Source organism: Monodelphis domestica, chromosome 5, assembly GCF_027887165.1.
Source record: "Monodelphis domestica isolate mMonDom1 chromosome 5, mMonDom1.pri, whole genome shotgun sequence".
Classification (NCBI taxonomy): Eukaryota; Metazoa; Chordata; class Mammalia; order Didelphimorphia; family Didelphidae; genus Monodelphis; species Monodelphis domestica.
In genome coordinates, this window is record NC_077231.1 from 124,452,235 (window position 1) to 124,465,110 (window position 12,876).

The following is a 12,876-nucleotide window of genomic DNA, read 5'->3' on the forward strand; positions in this document are numbered from 1 at the left end:
CTTGAAAGTGGAAGAGGTTGATAAAATGGGATGCAAGGATGTTTTATATTGAAATTTCCAAGAATGAGGGCAGGGCATGAAGTCAAAAGCATAACAGTGAGCCATATACCAGTGATCTTTTTTAGAAAGGAGGGGGACTACCTGAAGGGCCATCAGATAACAGCCTCCAGCATATGGATGAAATGAATCTCAAAGAAAGAAAGATTTCTGAGTAATGGAGAGAATGGGTAGGTGTATCAAAGAGGAGCCAGAAGCATGTGTACTGTGGTCCAGAGAGAATGTGTAATTAGTACTAGAAGGGATTGATTCTTTTGAGGGGAATCAAGTTTCCAGTGTTTCAAGGAAGTTGAAAGAATGTAAGAGGAAAGGATTTCATATAAGAAACAATTTGTTTATTTTTTTAAAAGGGGTTCTAGCACTAACAATGAAAGGGGTGGCAGTGACACTCTCAAGGAAAGGAGATTTTGCCTAATCAGTCTTTGATTCTGAATCACAATGGTTTAGAGAAGAGGAAAGGTTTTATTCCTGTGCACTCTTTTTATGAATATCACCTTATTTGATCCTCAGAATCCTGAAAGGTAGGTGCTGTTGTTGCCTCCATTTTATAATTGAAGAAACTGAGGCAGTCAGTGATTAAAGCTTTTTTTCCCTATTTAGTCTATATTTAATTTGCTTTGTATACTATATATTTATTTTCATATTATCTCCCCTATTTGATTGGGAGCCCCTTGAGGTCAGAGACTGTCTTTTGCCTCTCTCTGTAACCCTAGGGCTTAGCACAGTGCCTGGTACATAGAGGGTACTTAATAAATGTTTATTGATTGACTGATAGGTTGATAGGAGAGTAGCTTATGATACCATTCCCAAATAAAAGCAATAATAGCTGAGCCCTGAATCTCCCAAAGGAGATGTTGATTTGATTTTCTTCATTGAAGGGAAGAAGTTGAAGTTGAATAGAGGAATTTAGGCACTGGGCCTTGACCAAGTCAAGTAACCAAATAGTAAAAGGCTTGCGGTCTGGGCCCTCACTGCTTCTGTAAAGCTGAGATGGAATTGATCTGATCACTGGCTAGCCAGGGTACATCTGTTGTAAACCCTGGCTAGGATATCAATTTCATTATCACCCCCTGGGTGGCAGGGGCTAAAGGAAGGAGGTTCTGGTTCTTAGCAAGTCTGTCCAGGTGGCTAGGTAACTTATAAGTTTGGGTGCATCGTCATGGATGAGTGAAATCTGAACCAATCGCACAACCAGGAACAAAGAATTCTATTTTCCAGAATTCCCATACAAACCACATCACTGCCCTTAAGTCATAGTCCTTTTTGTTAAGTGCTACTTGGAAAATGATACAACTGAATCACAAACATTAGATTTATCTTGATGGGAAAGCATAGTTTTAAAAGTACACTGAGAATAGGCGAGATATTTTTCATGTAGCAATGGGAAGGAATGTAGCTGGAGAAGTCAAAGAGAAAATGAAAGGAGATGTGTACTGTGGCATTTAGTCATTCACAGGAGATGAAAAATTCAAAGCAGGCATACTACACAGTCCCACACTTGAATTCATCTATGGGCAGGAGAAGCAAGACCTCTAAAGTATATACACTGATAATCCATCTCAAAGGTCAAGGTTCTTCTGGTTGTTCTTCTGGCAATGCCCCTCCCTTACCCTGTATTGTCATGGGGTCAAAGGATAAAATCTTAAGAATGAGGAAATAAATAGGATGAGCAATACCTGAGGACCAAAGCAGCAAACAATACAATATTAGTTTTAGATAAAAGTTGAGATTTTCTTTTCTTTTGTACCACTATGAACTTGACAAATATAAATGCCTTAAGATATTCTGATGTCAGAAATAGAAACCAACCTTGTTCCTTGTTTTAGTTTTCATAATTCTGTTCAATATAGGGTGATGAACAAACCCACCCTTAACTGTATTTAGTGGGGAAAGGAAAGTTATTAAATCCAAGTGCCAGCAGCCCTAATATTCATAAGGGTGATTTATGAGGGGGAGCATCATGATATTTTCAACCAAAAGATATGTCTGCCCCCACTACTAATTTCTTTCCTCATTTGTGTCTCAGTTGATTACCCCAGATCCCCCCCCCCCCGCCCGAGTTTAGATGAGTCACCCTCCTTCATCTAGGAAGTTGGCACCGGGCACTCCTAGAGAGTCAAAGTTCATCTATATTGCTGGCAGTTCAGTCGACCCAGCTCACAGCTCCAGAAACGATTCCGGTGAAAAGAAGCCATGAATTCTAAGACAGGTAATTCACAGACACAGCTATAGCATCTCTTGTATAGGGAGCAGGGAGGGAAGAACTTTTTGGCATTCTGTTTTCATGTTCACTTTTTAAGCTTCATCTGAGCATGTTCGTTAAGTATATTTTTCTAGGTATAAAGATGTTTATTGTCAATATCATTGACATTTATTATTCTCCAAAGAGCACCAGGCTTGGGACAAATGGGACAAATGAATGTAAGTAAAGCCAATCCACAAATGTTTCTGAGTACCTTCTTTGTGCAAGTTTTCATAAGGGGATAAAAAGAAAAATAGGTATGACCTCTTACCCATAACAAATTTAAAGGGGAGACAGAGCATATATATATATATATATATATATATATATACATATATATGTATATATATGTATATATATGTATATATATATAAATCTCTGAGAATAAAAAATGTAAATAATAGCTCAAATAATAACAAAATAACTCTCAAAAATACATTAATTGCTTAATGAATTATATAGATACTTACTCCAAGTGTTCAAAGGCTGGAGTGGTTACTTAAGATGAGAATAGAGAACTTGGGTTGTGCCTTGAGGAATGGATAGAATTTGAATAAATAGAACTTGACTGGGGGGGGGGGGAGGCACATTCAAGGAGAACTGAATAGCAGAAGCAAAAATGTGATATGAAAACTGAGAATGTGTTAGAGAGCAAATGAACTAGTCTAGCTGGAGTAATGAATTTATATGCAAGTAATAAATAGGGCATACAGCTCAAAGCAGGTTGATGATACATGATGGAAATCCCTAATTCTAGGTTGTTTTTTACTTTATTTTTCAACAATGGGAAGCCCTGGAGAGATTGTATCTAGGAAAATAAAGTAATAAATTGGACAGCCTGCTGATAAATCATGATACTGCCTCAGTGTCATCATTATCTCTAGCTGCCTTTTTTTTCTGAGCAGATCTTCATTATTAGTTGTTGTTTTTTAATGTCTCTCTTAAGCAATGGATTCTGGGGCTTAGTTTTCTTACCTAATCTGTCATACTTTTTTATTTTATTGGATTGTTTAATCCATTCACATTTAAAATTATGAAACATAGGCTTATGTTTTCCTCTACTAATCTCTAATGTTTTGGAGTATTCTTTCTCTCTCTTTTTAAACCCTTACCTTCCATCTTAGAATGAATACTGTGTATTGGTTCCAAGGCAAAAATGGTAAGGGCTAAGCAAAGGGGGTAAAGTGACTTGCCCAGGGTCACACAGCTAGGAAGTGTCTGAAATCAGATTTGAACCTAGGACCTCCCATCTCTAGGCCTGGCTTTCAATCTACCGGGTACCTAGCTTCCCTTGAAGCTTTCTAGAGTAATCATCACATCTGATTTTTTATTATAGCTTTCCCTGCTTATGTCTGATTCCCCTATATGACTACAAGTTCCTTGAGAAAAGAGTTTATGATTTCTTTCAACCCTGTGTCTCCCCTGGCCTTTCACATATAGTTATTAGGTCATGTTATTTCCTTTTCCACAGCATCTCCCTGATCTCTATTGCTATTGTCATCATTAACACACAAATGGATTACTGTTACAACATTCTTATGGGTCTTCTCACCTCCGTTCTCTCTATACTCCAATCCATCCTTAATAAATTTTTCTTGTAAGCAGCAGATTGTGAGGTTTTGTTTTCTTATCCAATCTGTCACTTTTCCCCCATTTTATTGTATTGTTTAATCCATTCACATTTAAAATTATAAGAAAAATATATTAAAAAGAAAATATAAAAAATGGAAAATAAAGTTATGAGAGTTAAGTATGTTTTACTTCATTTGTCTCTAATATTTTAGAACTTTATGATATAATTATCCTGTGAAATTGTTTTATTATTGCTAACTCTTACAACCCCTAGATGACTACAAGATCCTTAAGGAAAGGGTTAAGATTTCTTTTTCACTTTGTTAGCAACTAGAATATTGCTTTATATTATACTTGAAACTTTTTCATGACTGATTGAGGCAGCATTGTCCAATAGAAAAAAAAAGTTTCTAAACTGAATTTAGAAGGTTTAGATTAAAATCTCACTTCTGGTAATGTGAAAGCTATATGAAATTGATCATGTCACTTAACATTCCTGGACCTCAGTTTCATCATCTGTAAAATAAAGGCATAGGAATAGATGGCCCCTTAAGTCAGTCCTTTCCAAATTCAGTCTATGATTCTGTAACTGAAGATGGATTGAAAGAAAGAAATAGGAAGTAGGGAGATCATGTAAGAAGCTATCATAATTGCCTAAGAGTTCAAACTTGGGAATCCTGCATTCTAGTGAGACATGCAAGAAATTGTTAAATTATGATGCAACTAGAATATAATTGCTTCATGACTGACACCTCTTGTAGTCTCAGGTTTTTAATGTAGAAATAGGAGGATTCATTCCTACTTATAGAGACCTCTATTCCATGATCTATCTGAGTGAGGTAAGTAGTGAAGGTCAGAGACTAAAGAATTTTTGTTCCCACCCCAAACAGAAAACTTATCTAGAAAGGTGTCTTCTTGATATGCAAAACAAAAAACAAAAACTACCTCTCTTTGAAAGATACTTTATATATCTAGGCCCAAGGTTATAACAAACAGGTTAGAAGATGTTTTGAGGACCGTAATTTTCTAGGAATGCAATTATAGTATTGTAGAAAGAGGGTTGGAATCTAAAGATGTGGAATCTAGTCTCTGCTCTGCCATTAACTACTTATGTCAAATGGGAAAATAACTAAACTTCTCTGAACCTCAGTTTCCCTTATCTGTAAAAAAATGAGATTAGATTAGATGATCACTGAATTACATTTCAGATCTAAAATTCCATAGCTCTAAAACTAAGATAATGGGAAGGAATGCATTTCAAATAGCTATTTTGAAGAAAGAATTGTAACTTGGTGAAAACTCAAAGACAATTGATTGCTTTGTAGTAAGGAACTGATATTTCATTGAGGATCTAGCCTTTATACCCTACATAAGTAAGGGTTAAAGGTTTTATAATTTATTGTTCTACCTAGTCATCTTTTAGGTACAAGGCATTTCTTATGAGAATATCTTCTAAGTGTCCAGCATTGTTGAAGAAAGTAAGTTCCATCATTATTATTTTAGGACACTCATCCAATTTTCACCCTTTGTATTCCAATTGTCTTGAGACTCAGATAAGAATTAAATATCTTCTTAAGTGGAAAAAAGAAAATTCTATGTGAAAGCCAAGTTCCCATGAATATACTATAGTCCTGTACATGGAAACATGGGATAATCATATTAATAAGCATGAATAATACATAATAGTGAGATAATTTTTCTAAATATTTATCAGATTTTATCCCCATGAAAAAAATCTATGGTGGAACAGCTAGGGAGCACAATGCATACAGCATCAGGCCTGGCATCAGGATGATGTGAGTTCAAATCTGGCTTCAGATACTATTCAGATGTATAGCCCTGGGCAAGTCATTTTACCCCTATTGCCTAGCCCCTAAGACTCATCTGTCTTAGAATTAATTTAAAGACAGAAAGTAAGGTTTAAAAAAGTTATTATGAGAAAGCTAAGTCAGATATCATTGTCATTTTAAAGATAGGGATACTAAGACATAGAAGGGTTAAGGGTCTTTCCCAAGATCATTACAGACATCTAGAGATGAACCAAAACTAGAAAATAGGTCTTCTGACTCTGCCCTCAGTCCAAAATTCTTTGCCCTAGACTTTCTCTCTAATCATTTTAATACTTTTAAGCAATGTTTGGCCACTAGGGAACTGAGGCAGAAACAAAAGGAAAGGGGGTAGGGAAAAAGGCAAAATAGAAAAAATGGCAAAGAGAAAAGAAAAAAAAAATGCTTATAGAGTAGTAGGAGGTACAGTAGATTACCGGAAATTGCTCTTGGTGTCAGGGAGTAGCATCCATGTCTGGGTTTATTTGCCCATGCCAGAGACATTAAGAGTCCTTTGGGCATCTAAAAAAGCAGAATGGAACATAACCTTAAATCAGAATTTTACAAATGGGCACATTTCTTTTTTTAATCATATTCATTTCCATATATGTTCCTCCTCCTTCCCGTAACTAAAAAGCCTCCCATTCTGACAAAGATTCGAAAAGAATCAGTTAAGCAAAACTAACCAAAACCTCAACCATTATATGCAGAATTCCATACCCACCTAAGCAGTGAAGGGAGACAGGTGCACTTTCTCAACTCTTCTCTGGGTCCAAGCTTTACCATTAATATCATATGATTTTAATTTTTATTTTATTGTCTTTCTGTATATAACATTATAATTCCTATGTATATTACCTTTCCTGGTGGGTATTAGTTCATTCAAGTTTTCTCTTATCAAATCAATTTGAGAAGACAAAATCAGAACCTGCTTTACCACAAAACCACTGCTAGGATAACTGCTACCCAATATAGAATTCTGGAAAGTCAAGGTCAGAAGTATGACCACAAAGGGAGAAAGCACATCATCTGATAGTTTCTTATTTTAATTACTCATTCTTACCAAGTGCTAATCTCAATTGTTCATATGCTCCTAAAGGTGGATAAGTCCTGTCAGCACCCTCTAAATTTCAATGGCCTGCCCTGGTTATGTCTCTAACCTTTGCATTAGGTCATAGTTGGTAAAATTCCTCCCCGGAATACCAGATGCAAAATTATGAATATCACAACAAATGAAAATAAGTAAGGAACTGACAAATTGATTCATCTGCATGTATGTGTTCAAATTCTATTTTGTAATATTAGTGGTATCAGTAATGAATGACAAAAAGAATCTGTTCTCAATATCTTCATTTCCCTAAGGGCCCATATGACACTCTATCTTTTTGCCAACAGGTCCATCAGTAGGAGACGCCACTCTAAGGTGAGGAAAATAATATTTAATTCAGTTCCACTAAGGACTAATGGACAGCTAGTGCCACAAAAGTCAAAAGCCTTTCCACAGTCTTTCCTACTCCTATCATTCTTCTTTCTCTAGTCATTGACTCCTCTCTTATACTGCTTATTCATTTTCTTTACTATTGAAATCTGTTTCTAGGCTTCTAGGCTTCTTTTTAAACAATCAGTTTTACTATCTCTCTTTTACTCTAGTTCTTGTTTTCATTATGTTTACCATTTCAGAACTAATTTTGACATGTCTTCCATTTATGTACCTTGCTCCTTCATCTTGTACCACTTTCTCTTCATCTTTCTGGTGCACAGAACCCACTAATTACAGAGAAGACATATCTAAAAAAAGTATTATCTAATGATGGGTGAAACAAATTATCTATTTCAGGAATGAGAGAAGTAAAAACTATTGGGACACAGTGAGACCATTCATTCCCTGATTACATTGTATGCTAGTCAGAACTATCTAAACTCTTCACTGAATTGAAACTTTGAGATATACTGGGGGTGTTAAAGCTGAAATTGCTACAAAGAGAAAATTGCTTTCAGTTTTAAAAGGACTTTGTTTAAACAAAGATATAATGTGGAAGGATCAAAAGACTATTCTTCTACTCTCTTCAAACCTGTTAGAATCTGATACCTAATCTGGGGCTTTACAACCTGAAAAGGTCTTGAGAGAACCAACTCCGTAAATAAAGAAAATGATTAGAGGTGGGACCACATACAAGAGATAGAAATCTAAGTATCAGAGTTCAAGCAAATCAAACATTTGTGAGGGGTTATGTTTTCACATTTGTTCTCATGCTTAAGGCAGAGAGAGCCATGCTCCCTAAAGGAAATTTTCTTCAGACTACACCTTCCAGATAGCTGTGTGAGCTCCCCAACATGACATCATTCACTATGTGTTCTGTTTACTCAGGGTTATTTGCAAAGCTTGCAGTTTAAAATAGTTGGGGAAGTGGAATTGCACTGGGAAGGGGAAAGCAAAAGGGGGAAGAGAGAACATGAATCATGCAATCATGGAAAAATACTTTTAAAAAATAAAGAGAAAAAGTAAATAAAGAATAAAACAAATAAAATATTTGGGGAGTCTTATAAGGGAGGTTGTTACAGAGAGACTAGAAAGAGCTACACAGGAATTGCCAGAAATGGCTGAAGTGCTATGAGAAGGCCAGGCATCTCGTTCAGCAACACTGAGAGACGGACACTTTCCAGACTGAGATCAACTTCAATCTCTACAACTTTGTTCCTAGACTTCTGCTGTATCCTATTTTCCTAGTAGCTTTCCATGAATGGACTGATTTGCCCCCTCTTCCTCTGTTTTGGGGAGTCAGAGGGGTTAATTGGGGATAGGTGCTGATTAAAGAATACTGAAGTGATCATTGTTGACTTCTCTTTACTGCAGCAGATGCAGACCCTGACACCATTATCTTTCTCAGCATTAGTGCTTTGACAATAGTTGGGACTAAGAAATTTTTATTCATTGAAAGAAAATTTTGGACTACATATCTCAGAAACCTATGTTTGAACACCTTAGCAAAGTGATATCACCTAGCATGTACTCAGATTGGATATGTATGCATATATTAAGTCTGGGGACTCATAATGGAGGTTGTCATCTAGACCAGGTATAGATGGGTGAAGGTAACAGAAGCACCTGCTGTGTTGAGATAGGTCACTGCACTTTATGTGGCAACTTCTGTCTGCCTCTGTCCCCAAAAATGTCAGCAGCTATCTCTACAGTGTTTTCTAGATGCCATGCTGAGAAGCCACCTGACTTCCCAAAAATGTCTTTTTTCCCAGGAAAGGGAGAGAGGTACCCAACAGTTTTCTCATAGAAAGGTGCTGGAAGACTTTGACACTAAAGTTTGGGCTTCTTGACACAAATAGTGCTATAGAGATTGCTATTGACTTCTCTGGAGCAGGAGTTGCAGTTCATTGGCTTCTCTTGGCACCACAGTCTGGGGCAGTCTAGCCTCTCAGAGCTGCACTCTCTTCTGCTATCTGTATTTGTCCTGGCAAGACCCAGATGTGCCTGAGATTTTTTTTTCATTATTCTTATCTCTTCATAACAACCTACTTCCTCACAAGTCTTACCAGTTGTTGAGCTTCATTTGATTTTTTTTAAACTGGTTGTTTCTGAGAAGAAATAGAAATCATAAATATTCAGAGTTCATTTTGACTAATGGCACTATACTGTGAAAAGCATTTTTCTAATGAGTGAGGGTCCCTTGGCACCAAGCTTTCCATGACCGTGGTATTCACTCTTTCATTTGTCTCCTCCCCTCACCACCACCCATTGTTCTATGCAATAACTAGCTGTTGACCAATGGCATAATGAAAGATCTACTTGTTCTAATCTTTACAAAAACAAAATGAAGGTAACAATTTCCAGAGAATTGTATAATATAATACAAGCAAAGTTCCCTGAAGTAGTCTTGATTCAGAATTGAGAAATGGAAGGGAGGACAAAAAACAAAACCAAAAAAAATCCTCTAATGTCCTTTAAAAGATTCCATACCAACATAGGACTGTTTCCTACATTTCAGGAGGAGGATCAAACCCTGGGAATTTGTGGCCTTCTTTAACCCTCAAGAACTCCGTAAAGAGACATGTCTCCTCTATGAAATTAAATGGGGTAATCAAAATATTTGGCGACACTCCAATCAAAATACATCTCAACATGCTGAAATCAACTTCATGGAAAAATTCACTGCAGAAAGACATTTTAACTCTTCTGTTAGATGCTCCATTACCTGGTTCCTCTCTTGGAGCCCTTGCTGGGAGTGTTCCAAGGCCATAAGAAAGTTTTTGGATCATTACCCCAATGTGACTCTTGCCATTTTTATTTCTCGGCTTTATTGGCACATGGATCAACAGCATCGTCAAGGACTCAAGGAACTTGTCCACTCTGGAGTGACTATCCAGATTATGAGCTACTCAGGTATGAAGACTGTGATCTTGAAGAGAAATTAAAGGTGTACATTTCCTGGAAAAGAAGGAAGGGGTACCAGAGAATCTCTAGTTTAAAGGCGAGATCATGAGATAATCGTTATCTGCTTATCTACTATCCATAGGTGTTGAGAAGGCTAGCTTTTTGCTAATTTACAAAAGAACTGCATTTCAAAATTTGTTATAAGTAGGGATGTGGTGAAGGCTGCTCAACCCAGCTGACAACAGCTAATAAAATGTTAGGGTTAACATTTATTCCTTAGAAATCCACTACAAATCAAAATGATGTACAGTTTGTTTATTTTTGAAGCTTAAGAAGGGGATGGAAATCATCTTTAAAATGTATATGAAACTTAAAAGTGGGTGATCTATGAATTTTTTTTCCCAGAGAGCTGGTTGTTAAACATTTACCAACATACCTCTGCATGGAAATCAGTTGTCAAGAAATTACATTTTTTCCCATAAAAACAAAGTGATAAATGGTTAAATTCTTATGCAAGAACACAGCCTCCATATATTCTAGATGCTTGCAAAGATCCTTATCTTTAGAAATCAGGGATTGTGCTAGAAACCAGTTGTTGGGATCAAGTCTTTGACAATCTTATCAGTCTTAGGTTACACTATAATGAACTTTGAAATGTGAGTCACCTCCAGCCTTCTGATGGAATTTGGAGACTTTAGGTATACACACACTCTGGCAGAAGGAATTGGTTATCCTAACCCTTTGGGGGAGAAATTGACTTAAGGGAAAACCAGACTGATAGGTTTCAAGAAGGAAATGTGAAGGCCCCAGAATTATATCTCCTACCTTTCCTTTTTCTGTTATAGTCTTGATATCATTCCTTCAGTTAATATAAAGAATGAGCTACAATAATTCCTGCTTCAGAGCTTCTGAGGGAACATATCTTAGGAATCAAACTTCAAAGTCTGTCATGGTCACTTAAGAAGAATAAAGGTCTTCCATACCTGGGATCCAACTTTAAGATTCATTCTTGTTTTTATCTTGGAAGGATAGGTATAACAGCAAACTTCTAAAAATATGATGCTTTGTGGTGTTAATATCACTGAACCAAAATTTCTATTTTCTCAGAGTATCATTACTGTTGGAGAAATTTTGTTGACTATCCACAAGGGGAAGAAGATTACTGGCCCAAATACCCCTACCTTTGGATTATGTTATATGTCCTGGAACTCCACTGCATAATTTTAGTGAGTTATCTTAGATAGCCAAGGGAATAACATCTGGAAATAACCATCCTTATTTCTTGCCTCTTTTCTGGGGCTTTTGGTACTCACGATACTCAATATTTCATTAGCCTTAGCCTAATTGTTTTATATGCTTACTTGTCTTGGGGGGTGAGAGTAGAACAAGGCAACTTTTTATTGGGAATAAATGGATAAAGGATGCAGAGCATATTGGGTAAGTAAATACTTCACTCCTTCCTATAATACCCAATATTTGTAGGTGTACATGTATGTGGATTTGTTAGGTAATCTTACAGATGACCATTAATAGACTTATCTGATAATTAACACAAATTAAAGATTAAAAATCAAACATTAAATAATTGCTAAAATGTCAAAAATTAAACAGTAATAATGATATGATCCTAATTTCTTGTCTATTCTATTTTGCTCTTCCAGGGGCTTCCACCTTGTTTAAAGATTTCAGGGAGTCATTCCAATCAGCTTGCGCTCTTCAGCCTTGATTTGCAAGACTGCCATTACCAAAAGATTCCATATAATGTTCTTGTAGCCACAGGGCTGGTCCAGCCATTTGTGACCTGGAGATGAATAAAATGTTTTTTTTTCTTTTGTGTTCTTATCTCAGACTACAGTGTTATAATCTTTTGGGCTTGACAAAGAATTGGGAATTGAGAACATACAAGAAACATGGTAAACTAATATATCATAGACTTTTTCCTCCCAGCAGATTTGGATTCATTTCTTAAACAAATAATAACATCGAATGCTTTCTGGGGCCCACTTTAAGGAGCAGAGCAAAAATAGAGAGATAACTAACATTCCTTATTACTTGCTTTTTAATTCATTTCAACTTAACACAGCATCTATTAAACACAGGAGATACAAAGAAAAAAATTGTAAAATAGTGTCTGCCCTCAAGGATTTCATACTACTGGGAAATATGAGGGTAAGACCTCTATAGACATCTCTTTTAGGGTCTGCTCAGCTGGCATCCCAAATATATGGAAATTTAAGATGAGGCAAAGTATTAGCTATACCCTTTCCCTTCCACTATACCTCAGAGAATGTGTAGATATCAAAAGATATTTTCAGATATCAGAAATATACTTTCTGACATCTCTAATGCATAGCCTTTAGGCCATGACATCTTGGTAGGGTCACAGAGAATACTGATGAAGTCTTTTAATTGGCTCCTGGGCCAGAATTCAGTAGTACACCATAGGGCTAATCATAGTTGCTCAGGTCTCTTTTTCCCTCCAGCTTCAAAATGCAAGGATAATTCTCTGAGCTGTACAGAGGATTGGATATGGTACACATCACTCACTTGATTAACATTCTATATTCTTGTATTGTGATTATAGATTCTTGACAGAATAAAGGTTTCACACAAAATAAATTATTTCATCACAGGTGGCTTAATTTTCTCATTACCTTGTGAGAAGCTTGAGCTTATAAACAATCAAGGAAATTTACTTATTACTTTTAATAAAAAGAAATAATCATACAATTCAACAATCATATCATTGAGGTCAAAGGGTACTAGAAACAATTCAGATTTAATATTAGACTGAT

At 36.2% G+C, this 12,876-nt stretch overlaps 1 protein-coding gene across 1 annotated transcript; it reads left to right on the plus strand.

Annotated features, from left to right (window-relative positions):
- Positions 1-2,213: 2,213 nt before the first annotated feature.
- On the plus strand, positions 2,214-11,923 carry APOBEC1 (apolipoprotein B mRNA editing enzyme catalytic subunit 1). Its single transcript, NM_001032982.2, has 5 exons — positions 2,214-2,266; positions 7,093-7,120; positions 9,696-10,090; positions 11,189-11,307; positions 11,743-11,923. The coding sequence occupies exons 1-5, from the start codon at positions 2,251-2,253 to the stop codon at positions 11,890-11,892; spliced, it is 708 nt and encodes a 235-aa protein (NP_001028154.1). The 5' UTR covers positions 2,214-2,250; the 3' UTR covers positions 11,893-11,923.
- Positions 11,924-12,876: the final 953 nt, after the last annotated feature.

Bases quoted from the DNA above. Each gene is read 5' to 3' on its own strand.
- APOBEC1 (NM_001032982.2), top strand. The intron at 10,091-11,188 runs GTATGAAGACTG...CTATTTTCTCAG, and splicing joins CCAGATTATGAGCTACTCAG to AGTATCATTACTGTTGGAGA. The intron at 11,308-11,742 runs GTGAGTTATCTT...TTGCTCTTCCAG, and splicing joins AACTCCACTGCATAATTTTA to GGGCTTCCACCTTGTTTAAA.